Below are 17,901 nucleotides of genomic sequence, written 5' to 3'. Positions count from 1 at the left end.
GGGAAACACACAGAACACAGAAAACAACAGTCTCAATATTTAACAAGAGAGTAAGCAACTTGAAAGTCACTAAAATAGTAAAATGCTCCGAGACACTTGACAGATTTCTGCCGCCACTGGGAGAAAGACAGTGATTATGACATTCCTTCAAAATGCTTAGGTGATCTACCACACCCCACCTGACCACTGTCTACATTATGAAACACCAGTCACCGTGGGTCCTTTCTTTAGAAAAACAAGAATTTTATTTTACTGCATTTTCATCCTCAAGACATGTCTCACAAAGTCTAAGGATTAAGCCTTTGAAGGAGGAAGATCAGAAGCAATGCAATGACAAAACGAACATCATTTGAAATATCACATGGCTTTAAGACTCACAGATCCGTAAAAATGCTAGTGATAAATCTTATCATTTTTGAAGATGGTTCTTATGTGTGGGCTTGATCTTTAAAGGTTATTTGGTTTTCATTATTAGAAACATTTTTCATTTTATTTTGCCCCTCAAGGTGTTGAGCTGTCAGGGCCTGCCACCTAGTGGTGCTGTGTTCTGATAAGCTATGTTAGGACACAACATAACTGGCCTCTTAGAAAAACAGTCGTCAAATGACGGGGGCAGAAGTCACTAAGATCAGGGTTACAGGGGGCGGAGTCAAGATGGCGGACTAGGAGGATGCAGAATTCGCGTCTCCTCACAACTAGGGCACCTACCAGGCGCCGGTGGGGAACCACAGACACCTAAGCAGACAGGAAGAACCCCCAGGGGCCGGGTAGGACGTGGGGCATGGGGGGAGGACATGGGGCATGGGGGAGGAGAAGTGGAGGCAGGACAGGACTGGTGCCCCTGAAGGGTGGCTGGGGCAGGGGAAGGGATCCCTCGCCCCAAGGGGGAAATTGGGGGAACACTGGGAGGGCAGAGGATCAAAAGGGAGTGTGGGGGCTTCCCTGGTGGCGCAGTGATTGAGAGTCTACCTGCCGATGCAGGGGATACGGGGAAGATCCCACATGCCGCGGAGCGGCTGGGCCTGTGAGCCATGGCCGCTGAGCCTGCACGTCGGGAGCCTGTGCTCCGAAATGGGAGAGGTGACAACAGTGAGAGGCCCGCATAACACACACACACACACACACACACACACACAAAAAGGGAGTGTGGCCAGGTTCCCCCTGCCCACTTGGGCCCCCAGGAACCTGCTGAGATCCCGGGCCTGATCCTCTGCCCACTGAGGCGGCCTCCAGCCACGCGGGTCCCGAAGGAGTGGGAGGGAGGGAAGGGGGAGCAAAAGTAAAGGCCAGACCTCTGGGACCAGCACCCCTGAGGAGCGGCTGGGGGAGGGGAGGAGTTCCTACACCCAGCGGGACCCATCCACGGTTAGGGGTCCAGTGACCAGGGAGACCCTGGGGAAGACGGTGGGGGAGGCCAGCGCTTTCCCTGTCTGCTTAGGCACAAGGGAGCCCAGCAGGCAGGGTCCTAATAATCCCCTGCCCTCGGGGCCTCCCTCTTGCCTCACAGAGCCCAAGCCCCTCCCCACCCAGGGCCCCACCCCTACACTGGGGGACCCCCTCCAATGCCCTGGGCCTAAACCCCACCCACACAGCCTCCCGCAGGGCACTACCTCCAAACTCAGAACTCCACTCTCCAGAGGCCCTCCTTTCCATGTGCAGCCTCTCCCCTCGCGCAGGTCCTAAGCAGAGTCCCCCCTCGCTTGACCATTGCCCCACCTAGGCCCCGCCCTACACCCACAGTCACCCGCCCACCAGCCTAGGTCCTGCCCCACCCTAAAGCCCACTCCTGCCCAAGTTCCACCCCTGCCCAAACTCCACCCCCCTAGGCAAGACTTTTTTTTTTCTGTTTTCCTCTTTTAGATTGGGGTTCTCTTTTACCTTGTTGATTCACTGTTGCTGATTCTTTTATATTTTTATTTTTCTTAATAAAGTTTTTATTTTTCGAATTTTATTTTATTTTTTATACTTTGTTATTGTTCTCTCCTTTTGGCTTGTCCCCCCCCCCCCACCCTTTTTGTTTCTTTTCCCTGCTGTGGTTTTATTTTACCTTGTTGCAGTTGCTTCAATTAAAGTTTTATTTTTCCTACAATATTTTTTTATCTAATTTTATTTTGTTTCTAATTCTTTTTTATTTTTATTTTTTGCAGTACGCGGGCCTCTCACTGTTGTGGCCTCTCCCGTTGCGGAGCACAGGCTCCAGACGCGCAAGCTCAGCGGCCATGGCTCAAGGGCCTAGTCGCTCCGCGGCATGTGGGATCTTCCCAGACCGGGGCATGAACCCCTGTCCCCTGCATCAGCAGGCAGACTCTCAACCACTGAGCCACCATGGAAGCCCTGTTTCTTATTCTTTGATATTGTACTGCTCCTTTTTTTTCTTTCTTTCTTTTTTAAACAACGCCACAAAGTTTGTGAGATCTTGGTTCCCAGGTTGGAGGTCAGGCCCAGGCTCCTGTGGTGGGGGCTCCGAGTCCAAACTGCTAGACTAAAAGACAACCTCAGACCCCTGGGAATATTAACTGGAGTGAGGCCTCCCAGAGGTGCTCATCTCAGCGCCAAGAGCCAGCTCTATCCAACTGCCTGTAAACTCTAGTGCTGGACGTCTCAGGCCAAACAACCAGTAAGATAGGAATACAGAACCACCATCAAAAAGAGGAAAAAAAAAAAAAGTCAGAAAAATATGTTACAGATGAAGGAGCAAGGTAAAAACCTACAATACTAAATAAATGAAGACAAAATAGGCAGCCTGCCTGAAAAAGAATTCAGAGTAATGATAGTAAAGATGATCCAAAATCTCGGAAACAGAATGGAGAAAATACAAGAAACATTTAACAAGGATCTAGAAGAACTAAACAGCAAACAAACAGTGATGAACAATGCATTTACTGAAATTAAAAATACTCTAGAAGGACTCAATAGCAGAATAACTGAGGCAGAAGAACGGATAAGTGACCTGGAAGATAAAATGGTGGAAATAACTGCCAGGGAGCAGAATAAAGAAAAAAGAATGAAAGGAATTGAGGACGGTCTCAGAGACCTCTGGACAACATTAAACGCACCAACAATCGAATTATAGGAGTCCCAGAAGAAGAGAAAAAGCAATGGACTGAGAAAATAATTGAAGAGATTATAGTTGAAAACTTCCCTAACATGGTAAGGGATACAGTCAGTCAAGTCCAGGAAGCACAGAGAGTACCATACAGGATAAAACCAAAGAGAAACATGCCAAGACACATATTAATGAAACTAACAAAAGTTAAATACAAATAAAAAAATATTAAAAGCAGCAAGGGAGGGCTACCCTGGTGGCGCAGTGGTTGAGAGTCTGCCTGCCGATGCAGGGGACACGGGTTTGTGACCTGATCCGGAAAAATCCCACATGCCGCAGAGTGGCTGGGCCCATGAGCCGTGGCCACTGAGCCTGCACGTCCGGAGCCTGTGCTCCACAACACGGGAGAGGCCACAACAGTGAGAGGCCCGCAAACCGCCCCCCCCCCCCAAAAAAAAAGCAGCAAGGGAAAAGCAACAAATAACATACAAAGGAATCCCCATAAGGTTAACAGATGATCTTTCAGCAGAAACTCTGCAAGCCAGAAGGGAGTGGCAGGACATATTTAAAGTGATGAAGGAGAAAAACCTACAACCAAGATTACGCTACCCAGCAAGGATCTCATTCAAATTTGATGGAGAAATTAAAACCTTTATAGACAAGAAAAGCTAAGAGAATTCAGCACCACCAAACCAGCTTTACAACAAATGCTAAAGGAACTCTCTAGGCAGGAAACACACGAGAAGGAAAAGATCTGCAATAACAAACCCAAAACAACTAAGAAAATGGGAATAGGAACATACATATCAATAATTACCTTAAATGTAAATGGATTAAATGCTCCAACCAAAAGACACAGGCTTGCTGAATGGATACAGAAACAAGACCCCTAAATATGCTATCTACAAGAGACCCACTTCAGACCTAGGGGCACATACCGACTGAAAGTGAGGGGATGGAAAAAGAAATTCCATGCAAAAGGAAATCAAAAGAAAGCTGGAGTAGCAATTCTCATATCAGATAAAATAGACTTTAAAATAAAGACTATTACAAGAGACAAAGAAGGACACTCCATAATGATCAAGGGATTAATCCAAGAAGATATAACAATTGTAAATATTTATGCACCCAAAATAGGAGCACCTCAATACGTAAGGCAAATGCTAACAGCCATAAAAGGGGAAATCGACAGTAATACAATCATAGTAGGGGACTTTAACACCTCACTTTCACGAACAGACAGATCATCCAAAATGAAAATAAATAAGGAACTACAACCTTTAAATGATACATTAAACAAGATGAATTGAATTGATATTTATAGGACATTCCATCCAAATAAACAGAATACACTTTCTTCTCCAGCACTCATGGAACATTCTCCAGGATAGGCCATATCTTGGGTCACAAATCAAGCCTTGGTAAATTTAAGAAAATTGAAATCGTGTCAAGTATCTTTTCTGACCACTATGCTATGAGACTAGATATCAATTATAGGAAAAAGCTGTAAAAAATACAAACACATGGAGGCTAAACCATATGCTACTAAATAACCAAGAAATCACTGAAGAAATCAAAGAGGAAATCAAAAATTACCTAGAAACAAATGACAATGAAAAGAACACAACCCAAAACCTATGGGATGCAGCAAAAGCAGTTCTAAGAGGTGAGTTTATAGCAATACAATCCTACGTCAAGAAACATGCAAAATCTCAAATAAACAACTTAACCTTACACTTAAAGCAATTACAGAAAGAAGAACAAAAAACCCAAAGTTAGCAGAAGGAAAGAAATCATAAAGATCAGATCATAAATAAGTGAAAAAGAAATGAAGGACAATAGCAAAGATCAATAAAACTAAAAGCTGGTTCTTTGAGAAGACCAACAAAATTGATAAACCATTAGCCAGACTCATCAAGAAAAACAAGAAGACTCAAATCAACAGAATTAGAAATGAAAAAGGAGAAGGAACAAGTGACACTGCAGAAATACAAAGGATCATGAGAGATTACTACAAGCAACTCTATGCCAATAAAATGGACAACCTGCTAGAAAAAAATAGGACAAATTCTTAGAAAAGCATAAGCTTCTGAGACTGAACCAGGAAGAAACAGAAAATATGAACAGACCAATCACAAGCACTGAAACTGAAACTATGATTAAAAATCTTCCAACAAACAAAAGCTCAGGACCAGATGGCTTCACAGGAGAATTCTATTAAACATTTAGAGAAGTGCTAACACCTATCCTTCTCAAACTCTTCCAAAATACAGCAGAGAGAGGAACACTCCCAAACTCATTCTACGAGACCATCATCACCCTGAAACCAAAACGAGACAAAGATGTCACAAAGAAAGAAACCTACAGGCCAATATCACTGATGAACATTGATGCAAAAATCCTCAACAAGGGCTTCCCTGGTGGCGCAGTGGTTGAGAGTCCACCTGCCGATGCAAGGCACAGGGGTTCATGCCCCGGTCCAGGAAGATCCCACATGCTGCGGAGCGGCTAGGCACATGAGCCATGGCCACTGAGCCTGCGCGTCTGGAGCCTGTGCTCCGCAACGGGAGAGGCCACGACAGTGAGAGGTCCATGTAACGCAAAAAAAAAAAAAAAAAAACCCTCAACGAAGTACTAGCAAACAGAATCCAACAGCACATTAAAAGGATCATACACCATGATCAAGTGGGGTTTATCCCAGGAATGCAAGGATTCTTAAATATACGCAAATCAATCAATGTGATACACCATATTAACAAACTGAAGGACAAAAACCACATAATCATCTCAATAGATGCAGAAAAATCTGTTGACAAAATTCAACACCCATTTATGATAAAAACTCTCCAGAAAGTAGGCAAAGAGGGAACCTATCTCAACATAATAAAGCCCATATATGACAAACCCACAGCCAACATCATTCTCAATGGTGAAAAACTGAAACCATTTCCTCTAAGATCAGGAACAAGACAAGGTTGTCCACTTTCACCACTACCATTCAACATAGTTTTGGAAGTTTTAGCCACAGCAGAGACGACAAAGAAATAAAAGGAATCCAAATTGGAAAAGTAGAAGTAAAACTGTCACTGTTTGCAGATGACATGATACTACACATAGAGAATCCTAAAGATACACAGAAATTTCTTGCATTCCTAAACACTAATGATGAAAAATCTGAAAGAGAAATTAAGGAAACACTCCCATTTACTACTGCAACAAAAAGAATAAAATACCTAGGAATAAACCCACCTAAGGAGACAAAAGACGTGTATGCAGGAAACTATAAGACACTGATGAAAGAAATTAAAGATGATACAAACAGCTGGAGAGATATACCATGTTCTTGGATTGGAAAAATCAACATTGTGAAAATGACTCTACTACCCAAAGCAATCTACAGTTTCAGTGCAATCCCTATCAAACTACCAATGGCATTTTTCACAGAACTAGAACAAAACATTTCACCATTTGTATGGAAACACAAAAGACCCTGAATAGCCAAAGCAATCTTGAGAACGAAAAACAGAGCTGGAGGAATCAGACTCCCTGACTTCAGACTATACTACAAAGCTACAGTCATCAAGACAGTATGGTACTGGCACAAAAACAGAAATATAGATCAATGGAACAGGATAGAAAGCCCAGAGATAAACCCATGCACATATGATCACCTCATCTTTGATAAAGGGGGCAAGAGTATACAATGGAGGAAAGACAGTCTCTTCAATAAGTGGTGCCAGGAAAACTGGACAGCTACATGTAAAAGAATGAAATTAGAACACTCCCTAACACCATACACAAAAATAAACTCAAAATGGATTCAAGACCTAAATGTAAGGCCAGACACTATCAAACTCGTAGAGGAAAACATAGGCAGAACACTCTATGACATAAATCACAGCAAAATCATTTTTAATCCACCTCCTAGAGAAATGGAAATAAAGACAAATAAATGGGACCTAATAAAACTCAAAAGCTTTTGCACAGCAAAGGAAACCATAAACAAGATGAAAAGACAACCCTCAGAATGGGAGAAAATATTTACAAACAAAGCAACTGACAAAGGATTAATCTCCAAAATACACAAGCAGCTCTTGAAGCTCAATACCAAAAAAACAAACAACCCAATCCAAAAATGGGCAGAAGACCTAAACAGACATTTCTCCAAAGAAGATATACAGATTGCCAACAAACACATGAAAAAATGCTCAACATCACTAACCATTAGAGAAATGCAAATCCAAACTACAATGAGGTATCACCTCACACTAGTCAGAATGGCCATCATCAAAAAATCTACAAACAATAAATGTTGGAGAGGGTGTGGAGAAAAGGGAACCCTCTTGCACTGTTGGTGGGAATGTAAATTGACAGCCATTATGGAGAACAGTATGGAGGCTCCTTAAAAAACTAAAAACAGAACTACCATACGACCCAGCAATCCCACTACTGGGCATATACCTTGAGAAAACCATAATTCAAAAAAAGTCATGTACCACAATGCTCATTGCAGCTCTATTTACAGTAGCCAGGACATGGAAGCAACCTAAGTGTCCACTGAAAGATCAAACAATAAAGAAGATTTGGCACATATATACAATGGAATATCACTCAGCCATAAAAAGAAACGAAATTGAGTTATTGGTAGTGAGGTGGATGGACCTAGAGTCTGTCATACAGAATGAAGTAAGTCAGAAAGAGAAAAGCAAATACCGTGTGCTAACACATATATATGGAATCTAAAAAAAAAAAAAAAAAAGGTTCGGATGAACCTAGGAGCAGGACAGGAATAAAGGCACAGACATAGAGAATGGACTTGAGGACATGGGGAGGGGGAAGGGTAAGCTGGGATGAAGTGAGAAAGTAGCACTGACATATATACACTACCAAATGTAAAATAAATAGCTAGTGGGAAGCAGATGCATAGCTCAGTGCTTTGCAACCACCTAGAGGAGTGGGATAAGGAGGGTGGGAGGGAGACACAACAGGGAGGGGATATCGGGATATATGTATGCATATAGCTGATTCACTTTGTCATACAGCAGAAACTGACACAACATTGTAAAGCAATTATACTCCAATAAAAATGTTAAAGAAAAAAAAAAGAGACAGAGCCAGCCTTCATCTTCCAATGTGTTATTAACTCACTGCAGCCTCAGAGGTGGAACTGATTTATTTTAGGCATCACGAGGTCTCTAAGCATTTTTCCCAACTTCAGAAATACAATATTATAAGGTTATCAACTAACACAGTGTTGGGGTTTTTTAAGAAAGCTCAAAACATTCAAAATAACCACAACTCTAATTTTGGAATTTTGGGTTAAATAAATATATTGAAACTCAAAAAAATCATATAACCATTATAAATGACAATTACAGAGATCATACAATAACCCAGAAAAACATATAAACAAGTGGCAAGGCAGTACGCAATTATGTGTCTGCCATGACTTAACCTGAGTGAGACTATGCCTGCATGTGGGCAATGAATAAAAGGAAGAAATTCCAATTTAAAGAAAAGGTGGCAGGGTCCCGGTGACTTAACACCTAGGAGAATGCCTAGTCACAGAGCAAACAGTAAATATTTGTTGAAAGAGTAAATGCATGAGTATTTGTTTTTCACATTGTTTTGCCATTTTCTTCCCAATGAAAACGCTGGTGGTCTGAAGGTTTCAAACCGTCTTCAATCTAAACTAGTAACGGTTTAGGATACACCTCCCCCGATTATTTTTCCTGGAACACTCGTGCTGCAGGATGTTGCATGCAAAAGGGTACCTCAGTCAAATAAACAACACCTAATAACATCTCAGAAATTCACAGTGTACATTAGCATATCAGAGGACCCAGAGTGCTACAATGATGAAACCCGTTGGTCTTAGCTAACACGGCCATTCCCCCAAACTCATCTGACCACAAAATCCTTTCTTCCACAGAACTCCTATTAATTTTAGCACACAGGGGTGCAGTTAAGAGGGGGCAGAGCGGGACATAAGCCCTGATGCCAGTCTACAGGGGCACCACAAGTTCTAGTGTGGTGAGAGCAGCATGGAGAGAGAAGGGGGGCCACTACTAGAAGAGCACGTTTTGGGGAAGCACTGCCTTCAGAGAGCTAAAAAGCCGTATGGATCCAAGACTCCTGACAACTTCTAAACGCTCCTCTACCTTTAGTTAAGCAGCAGCCACGCTCTGAAATAACAACTATAGACAGCCCCAGCCCTATTTCCAAATGGTTCTTTTGAGATTCTAACGAGTAATCTGTGTTTACCAAGAACATACATACCATCTTTTATCATAGTACAGTTTGCCATCTTCTATCCGAGCTTCAAACCTCTGGGCTGGAGACTCTGCAGGTGTGGCGGGCAAGTGTTCGGGAGAGGATGGGGATGCTGGAGGAACCAAAGAGATATTTCAATGACTAAGTGTGGCATGAGCATGAGAGTCCACCAGCTAACATGCTTTCACTGAAATGCTATTAAAACGGGGGAAACAATCATGATCAAGTCCTTACAGCTGTAATAAATGGGAATTCAACAAAATTCTTGTACATCACATCTAACTGAATCCTTCAAGCAACTCTGTGAGGAAGGTAAGGCAAAGAGAAACCTCACCACACAGAAGGGAAACTGAAACCTCAGGCTCGGACAGGCTAAGGGGTTTGCCCAAGGTGACTCAGAGTAGGACTGTAGCAACACTGACCATCAGAAGCTCCAATGGCAAGAACTAGAAAAATCTCTTTAAATTTATAAAAATGGAATCATTTCTAGAAATATTTATTACAAAGCAGGGCAGGTTACTGGGCATGTATGGAGTCAAGCTAACACACTGCTGATAACTGCAGTGGGTTCAAATCATCTAAATTCACACACTCACAAAACCCCCTCCCCACCAGGCCTTCAGAAACTCAGGACATCTCTGTGGACCATGGCAGCTCAGAAGGTAATTATCTAGAGCGAGAAGAATCTTGTTTTCTTTCACAAGACTTGGCTGGTAGAGGGATGTGTAAGTAATCGCAGCGCTTAAAACCAAAAAAAAAAAAAAAAAAAAAAAGCCTTGTCAGTTCAGAATTCTATTTTGCAGCCTAGCAACAACCTTTAAGTGCTGCTCTAAACAGAAGCACCCCGAACACTGGGCGGGTCTCCTCTGTAAGCTGGGACTGGGAGCAGCCCAAGAGGCCGTTACCAGAAGCAGCTACGAAAAGCCACTGGGTAAGCGTGCCTCGTACTGAACTCCACAAAGCAACTTACACTGCAAAACCCTTCTGGTTTCATTTTCAGAAATGCATGTGCACTTAAATCGTATGCCTGATGCCTACAAAGAAGGAAATGTCTCTCTTAAAATAAATCCTAAGGAAAAGACAAAGTAACTTTAACATAGCAGGATTAAAAAATAAATAAATCAGGAGAGGGTACACACGAGGTCCACTCCAGTTTTCATGATGACTGCTCTTAGGCAAATGATGAACATTTTACTTTGGAAAACTGCAACAACTCCCTGTCAGGTATTCGCATGCTATTCCAACAATATGATAAAAAGATTGCACGAATGCCAGCAACATCGTGCACTTACCTGGTCTCTTGGGTGACTTCAGCTGTAAGAAGAACAAAAAAATCTTAGAGAAAATCATTTCAGATACAACGTAAGGTGTCAAAGGTATAAAAGTGATTTAACAAGTAGCAATGAGAACAAAATAAAGCAGAAAACCCACATCAAGCCTACGCTTTCAAATGAATCAAAAAAATCGAACTGTACCTTATTTAACGTTCTCAGATCCTCCATGATCTGTTCATCTGTTAACAAATAGTTTAGCTGGGGTGTTCAGAGTTAAAGGAACGTGTCTGAAAAGGATGGCTGCCAAGCAAATAGAAAGAAACAAAATGGTGCCAGGGTTTGAGAATCTACAAAGTGAGAGTCTGTTCCGCCATGTTTCTACAGGTTGCCTCTTGGAACTTTTTGATCTTCCTACTAAATGTCATGGAGCCAGGTATCTAAAAGAATTCACATCCCTCGCCATCTTACAAACTTCTATGGTAAGAAGGTGAAATGAGACTCCATAGGTAACTACAACAACAGTGAGAGCCCAGGCCACAGTAAAGAACTTCATCCTCAATCTGTGAAGTGCTTTTGTTCCAAAGATCTGAGACTTCCACACAGGTACAGGATTAATCTTGCCTAACAGCTTCAATTCTCAGTTGATAAGATGAAGGGAACGTGAAGTTATGCCCCTTCCTCGTGGCAGACAAATAACAAAACCATTTTGTACAAATGGCTATTTATTATCTCCTCGAGACGATGGAAACAACACTCCCCCATGTGTCCCCTTCCCATTCCCACTGTTATGATTAAAGGGGCTTCTTGATGTCCGACTGAGATCTTTTGCTTTAATTAAACAACAGTTTGCAATCCACTGTTTGGGGGACATAGCTGACTGAAGTACGAGAGGCAAGTATTATGGTCCTCATTTCACAGATGGGAAAATCTAAGGCACATGAATCTCCCAGTGAATGTCAAAACCAGCAGAGTCCCTTTCCAAATAACTGCTGTCTATAAATTCCTCCCACTCAAAGCAGTAACAATTGAGGACTCCAATCATAAAATGGCCATCCCCTACCTCCTGGATAAATACATGTGCTTTCCAGCCAAACATGACAATTTCTGAAGGACCACGGCCATGTGTATTCTATCGAATGGAAAAGCAAAGGATTCAACAGTCTAAAGGAAGAAAAGTGATTAAGGCTTGATGCAACGGATATCAGGAGCAGGTTTTCGTCTCTTGTCTGGGATGGGGACAGGATCATTTGGTCGCCTCCGCAACTTTCTGGTCATGATGGGTTTCACTTCCATAGAATCTGTGGCAAGAATGGAATGGGTGAATCTATCCAACTCCAACCTGAAGTCAGCAAGAATTCGCAGTGTAAGAATATCGGCCCCAGAGCCACCCAATCAGAAGTGTTTTATCGGGGACGTCTGGTCCACACATGGCCCGAGTCAGACACCGTATCAGACTTTCGAGGGGTCTGTGCTCAGAAGACTCAGACCTGCTGACCTAACAGCACACCCCTCTCTGAGACACAGCCCCACCCTGCAGCCTCCCACTGCAGCCACGGCTGGCATCTCTCCGGCTCCCTGGAAACCTAGAAATTTTCCTCTCCCTCCCTCAAATCAAGAGGCCACAGAGCAGTAGGCTCTTGGGATCGGAAGGAACCTTTGGGTCATCTCTAATTCCCGCTGTTCCCACAGAGAGTGGGTAAACCAGAGCCCACCAGCATGAAAGGCCCTTTGAGAGGCCTCTGGCCTCAGGCCCAACATTTTTACATGAGATTTACAAACCTGGGCTCTTTTCATTTTACTTTATAACCTTTTGTGACTGCTTGACTATCCAGACTGATACCCTGATGGCTCCTGAAAAAGGCCTCCTTTCTTCCTTCTCGACTCACCCCTCACCACACACTTTTCCCCCCGCCTGCCACCTGCAGCGGCCACACAGATCTCTCCTTCTCTGCCTCCTTGGAGTTCTTCTTGCTGGCCTGCTCCTTAGACACTGGTGCTCTGCGGGGTCCAGTCAGTTCTCAGCCTGGATCCCGGTGAATTTCCCATCACCAGTTCCAGCCCCACCCACCCCGCTGCATGGCATCCCACACCCCACGACGTCACACACTCTCCTCCAGGTTCCACATGAACCCACTTCTTCCCCATGTCTCAAGCCCCAAGGTCATCTCCCCAACGACCCACCCTTCCCGGCCGGAGCCAACTGTCATCTGTGACTTGTCTTTCTTCACCCACACATCAGACCCACCAGATAATGACACTTCTGCCTGTGAACCGCCTCTCAACTCCATCCCCTCATCACACCCTGTCTCCCTCAAAGGGATCTTCGGAAGACATGAACCGGATCATTTAGCACATCACTCTTTCTATGAAATGTTTCAATGGCTCGCCATTGGCTACAGAATAAAGGCCGTGTCTCCCTTCCGGTCTCCCTCCCTTCTCCTTCCTTCACACAGAGCCCGGGAGCAAGCTTTCAGCTATTCTGTTACCCAAGGGCACCTTACTTTCTATGCCTTCAAGCCTGTGTGTGCTGCCCTCCGCCTACCCTCCTCTTTTCTGCACAGAAACTCCTACACAACATCCTCGGAGAGCAGCTCAACACTGCCCCTGCTGTGATGGCTTCCCCAGAGTCACGCCGCCTTCCCAGTAAGCAGAGCATCTGTACAAACCCCTACCACCAACCGCCAGCATCTGGGACATTCCCCCAGCAGATGCATGGATTCCACCCCAACGCCGAGCGATCGTTCTGGCGCACGGGAGGGGCTGGCTGCACGGGTTTTCCTGCAGAACAACTAGATGAGGTCAAGTCTGATGATGAGATGCAGTTAATTCATGACTACGCATCCTATGTGCAGAGCAGACAGGACAGCCTTAGGGAATTCAACATAGCCCATCCACCACGGCAACTCCCGAGACCCGAGAGGCCTTGGTTTGTGCAAACAAAGTCAAAAGGCATTTCTGCATGTTGCTCTTAAGAAGAGAAATGGGCAATACTGACTTTTCTCCCCTAGGAATGGAGGTAAAGTGACCAGAACCAGTGACCTAATGAACATTCATAAAGGTATTCAGAAGTGGGGACGCAAGGAGGACAAACACGCACCCACCCCTGGGAAAGGGGGGCCTTCTCCCTAAAAGACACCTCTTACCCTATGCTGAGATGCCACCCTTCTCCAGTTTCTTACTGGCCGGGTGGGTGGGTATCCCTGCGGCCGCTGTGTGACATAAGGTAGGCTGTGTAAATACTCTTACGTCTCAAGTTTCCTCATCCATAAACTGGAAATATCAGTAACACTTCCCTCGCAGGGTGCTGTGAAGATTACATGAGATGGTACATGTGAAGCCCCCAACATAGTGCCTGGCATAATAAGAGTTCAATCAATGCTAGTTTTTATTATCATGTTGTTAGCCAGGAAAAAAATCATACAAAGATCTTTTTGAAAAGTCAAGGCACAAACAGCTGGAACAGAAGTGATACACCTGAAGGAAAGTAATGTCAACAGTGAGGCTTGCAACATTCAGACCTAATTTGGAAGACCAAAGAGCACCAGAGAAAAGGCACCAAGTGTGCCCTACCCTCCGGGGGTGGGAGATGCATGATGGAAGCAAGCAAAGGTAGAGATGAAAGGATTTGGGAAAAAGCCGGTCTGACCATGGCCAAAAAACTCAGAAAAAAATAACTCCATCACTCACAAAGCAGAAAGCATAATCGAATTCTCCGCATGAGATGGTGAAAATCCATCCACATTATTGGTCTAGTCACGGTAATAACCTAATCAGTTTACCCAAAAGACTACTTCAGCACAAGGAAGGTGCTCTGAAGAAGCCGCTAAAATTAATTAGCACGCCCCCATCACCAGCCAGGAGAGTGAGTGAGGAGGGAGCAGTCCTGGCCAGGGGTCCAGGTGGAGGATGTGATTCGAGGGGAAGAGCAACATGTAAGTATCACAGCCCGGAACTACACAGTAAGATTACCTACTTAACTCACTTTGTTCCAATCCCAGCCAGGTATGCATGGTCGGCTTCTACGGACGATTTTTTCATAGAAAGATGGGATGTGCTGACCACCTGGGTTTGAGTGGGCCTGGAAATCCTATTTCTCACCAGAAGAAACAGGCTGGCAGGCTGGGTTTATTTTTTATTTATTTTTAACATCTTTATTGGAGTATAATTGCTTTACAATGGTGTGGTAGTTTCTGCTTTATAACAAAGTGAATCAGCTATACATATACATATATCCCCATATCTCCTCCCTCTTGTGTCTCCCTCCCACCCTCCCTATCCCACCCCTCTAGGCAGTCACAAAGCACCGAGCCGATCTCCCTATGCTATGCGGCTACTTCCCACTAGCTATCTATTTTACATTTGGTAGTGTATATATGTCTATGCCACTCTCTCACTTCGTCCCAGCTTACCCTTCCCCCTCCCCGTGTCCTCAAGTCCATTCTCTACATGTGTCTTTATTCCTGTCCTGCCCCCTAGGTTCTTTAGAACCTTTTTCTTTGTTTAGAATCCATATATATGTCTTAGCATATGGTATTTGTTTTTCTGACTTACTTCGTTCTGTATGACAGACTCTAGGTCCATCCACCTCACTACAAATAACTCAATTTCATTTTTTTATGGCTAAGTAATATTCCATTGTATATATGTCAGGCTGGGTTTATTAACATCTGTCTCCTGGAAGTTTGGCCAGGAGCCCCAAGGGCTCAATCTAGGTGCACTGACAAAAACCAAACTTCTGGAACTGAAACTCAGACCTTGGAGTGTGGCCACCCTGGAGAAGGCACTCCAGCAGGAAATAGCTTCCTCTCGGACATCATGCACCAAGCACAAAGCATCTCCAACTGGCTTCAACCAGAAAGCCTCCCTAATCCAGAGGACAATTTTTAGGTTTGCTTCCTGTGAATAAGTGGGGATAAAATGTGCAGAATCTAACTGAACGTCCAACAATTAAACCAGAGGCAGGGGAGCATTCGTGACAGAAAACACCAAGCAAGCGATGAGACCAGGTGCACAACTCCCCTCCACACCACTGTGTATATGTGGCCTTGAACCGTGTAAATCCTACTGGTCTGCTCTCCAGATGGGCCCGCTGGCTAAGAAATGGGAGCGCAGGATGAGGCAGTACTAAGCCACAGCCCTATGGAGACATAGGGCTGATAACGCTAATTACCTTTTAACACACAACTATGGGGTACTGGCTGGCTTTTGGCTCTGCACTTCTCAAGGCAGAGTCATTCACTCCAATAGCCCACCCGCCTACAGGGCACAGATGCAGTAAAAGCTTCACTTTAACATACTTGCACCATGAAAACAAACTCACACTTGTTTAGCTACTGAAAAAAAAAAATTAGTTGCAGGGATTCAAAGGAACATCCTTTTAAGTAAGAATGTGACAGAAAAGCCTCAGCAGAGCCGACACTGCAGCCGATGGGCAATTACCCCCAAACCAGGGGCAGCGAGCCACGGGGCTGGACTGAAGGCCAAACCCCAGTACACCCTACTCTAATGGCAACATCACAAATCCAGGCTGCATGGTGACCACAAACAGGGGCCTGAAGTGGGGGGTGGGGTGGGGGCGGTGGATAAAAATCAGGGTTAGGTCATCGGGGGCCAAACCAGGGTAGGAACGAAGGGACCAATTTCCATTAGGCCACAGCTGCCCGTAACACAGGGGTGCATTTCAAGAGTGAACTGATCAAGGCCCACCGCTCTGCATCCTCAACCCCGTTCAATGGCCTGGATTCCACAACAGCATCATCAAGATGGAACGTCTTGGGGACAAGCCCATCCCACCCCAAATCCAGGTCCCCTCTTCCATCCTCCCTCCCCTGACATTTGTGCGGGGCCTCTTCTCCTCGCCTTGACTTCCTGCTCACGGGCACCTGTTCCAGTGAATCTGCTCCTGTATAACCACATGTGCCTCTTGATGTTTTACAATCAGTGAAAACCAGCTTGACACATCTTTACCTTCATTTATTTAGGATCCCCCTCTCTCAAAACTACCTCACACTGGGGAAAGCATGGAAACCGTCTCAGTCTTGTAACTATGAGGACATGAGCTCCTCGAGGACAGAGACTTCCCTATCAACCTCATTCTGTGAAGCACTTGGACCACATGAGTCCACAGGATTTAGAGTCAGTATAATGCGGTGGTTAAGAGAACACGCTTGGGGCCCAAGTCTGGCTTAAGCACCACCTCACTGGGGCACTGGAGCAAATGGCTCCGTTCCTGCACTCCTGCCCCGCCAAGTCATCACAGGAGTCTCAGGAGCTCAATGAGGTCACAGCTTCCCCAGCCCTTAGTGCACACTCTGCGTGCCAGCCACTCGGGGCACCATCTCCTCTCACCTCTACACCAAACCTCCACAGTGGGATCTATCGTGTCCTTGCCAAATGACAAAACTCCACCACAGAACCAAGTTCACGTCTGGGCTGGGATTCAACCACATCTGTCAGCCTTCAGCAGCAGCTGTAGTATTTTTATATTATACCTGGCTCGATGTAAACACTCAGAGCTTCTATTTGATATTATCATTACTCATGCCTCCCGCTATGAATCCAGTAACATCTTTTTTTTTTTAACTATTTATTTACTTATTTATGGCTGCACTGGGTCTTCGTTGCTGTGCGCGGGCTTTCTCTAGTTGCAGTGAGCGGGGGCTACCCTTCGTTGCGGTGTGCAGGTTTCGCATTGCGGTGGCTTCTCTTGTTGCAGAGCACAGGCTCCAGGCACGCGGGCTTCAGTAGTTGCAGCTTGTGGGCTTTAGAGCGCAGGCTCAGTAGCGCTCCCACGGGGCTCATGGGATTCGTTGCTCCGCGGCATGTGAGATCTTCCTGCACCAGGGCTCGAACCCGTGTCCCCGCACTGGCAGGCAGATTCTTAACCACCGCGCCACCAGGGAAGTCCCCTGAATCCAGTATCTTCTAAAGGAACCTCACAGGCTTTACTGAGGTCATGAATAACTTCCACAGGGGCCTAAAGGTTGAAAGATGCCCCTGGTGAGGCAAGAACTTAAAGATGAAGTGGCAGTCAGTCAGGCGGTTGGCAGAAAGGAGAAAAGGTGGCTGGCATAAGGTAAGCGGACACATGAACTAAAAATGATAGAGTGCCCCACGTTTTCAAGCTCATGAAGCTCTCGTTGATTACTGGGGTTACTGAGAACCGTGGCCTCAACTGCAGAGAAAAGTCACCCTCAGGTAATTCTACCTATAACCTCACTACTCCAAGTGTGGTCTGACCAACAGCATCACCAGCCCCGGAGAGGTGGTTAGAAAAGCAGGATCACTGGCTCCACCCCAGACCCTCTG

At 45.0% G+C, this 17,901-nt stretch overlaps 1 protein-coding gene across 1 annotated transcript in view; it reads right to left on the bottom strand.

Annotated features, from left to right (window-relative positions):
- Window positions 1-17,901, bottom strand: part of SUDS3 (SDS3 homolog, SIN3A corepressor complex component) — a 42,552-nt gene that overhangs the window by 11,378 nt on the left and 13,273 nt on the right. The window contains exons 7-10 of the mRNA XM_032602883.1: window positions 11,796-11,891; window positions 10,795-10,856; window positions 10,612-10,633; window positions 9,326-9,431 (exon numbers count right to left, since the gene is read on the bottom strand). Coding sequence (XP_032458774.1) covers window positions 9,326-9,431; window positions 10,612-10,633; window positions 10,795-10,856; window positions 11,796-11,891 — 286 coding nt within the window. The remainder of the gene's footprint in view (window positions 1-9,325; window positions 9,432-10,611; window positions 10,634-10,794; window positions 10,857-11,795; window positions 11,892-17,901) is intronic.

The sequence above is a fragment of the Phocoena sinus genome, chromosome 14 (genome assembly GCF_008692025.1).
Source record: "Phocoena sinus isolate mPhoSin1 chromosome 14, mPhoSin1.pri, whole genome shotgun sequence".
NCBI classification, from domain to species: Eukaryota; Metazoa; Chordata; class Mammalia; order Artiodactyla; family Phocoenidae; genus Phocoena; species Phocoena sinus.
This window is presented reverse-complemented; position numbering and strand designations above follow the sequence as displayed.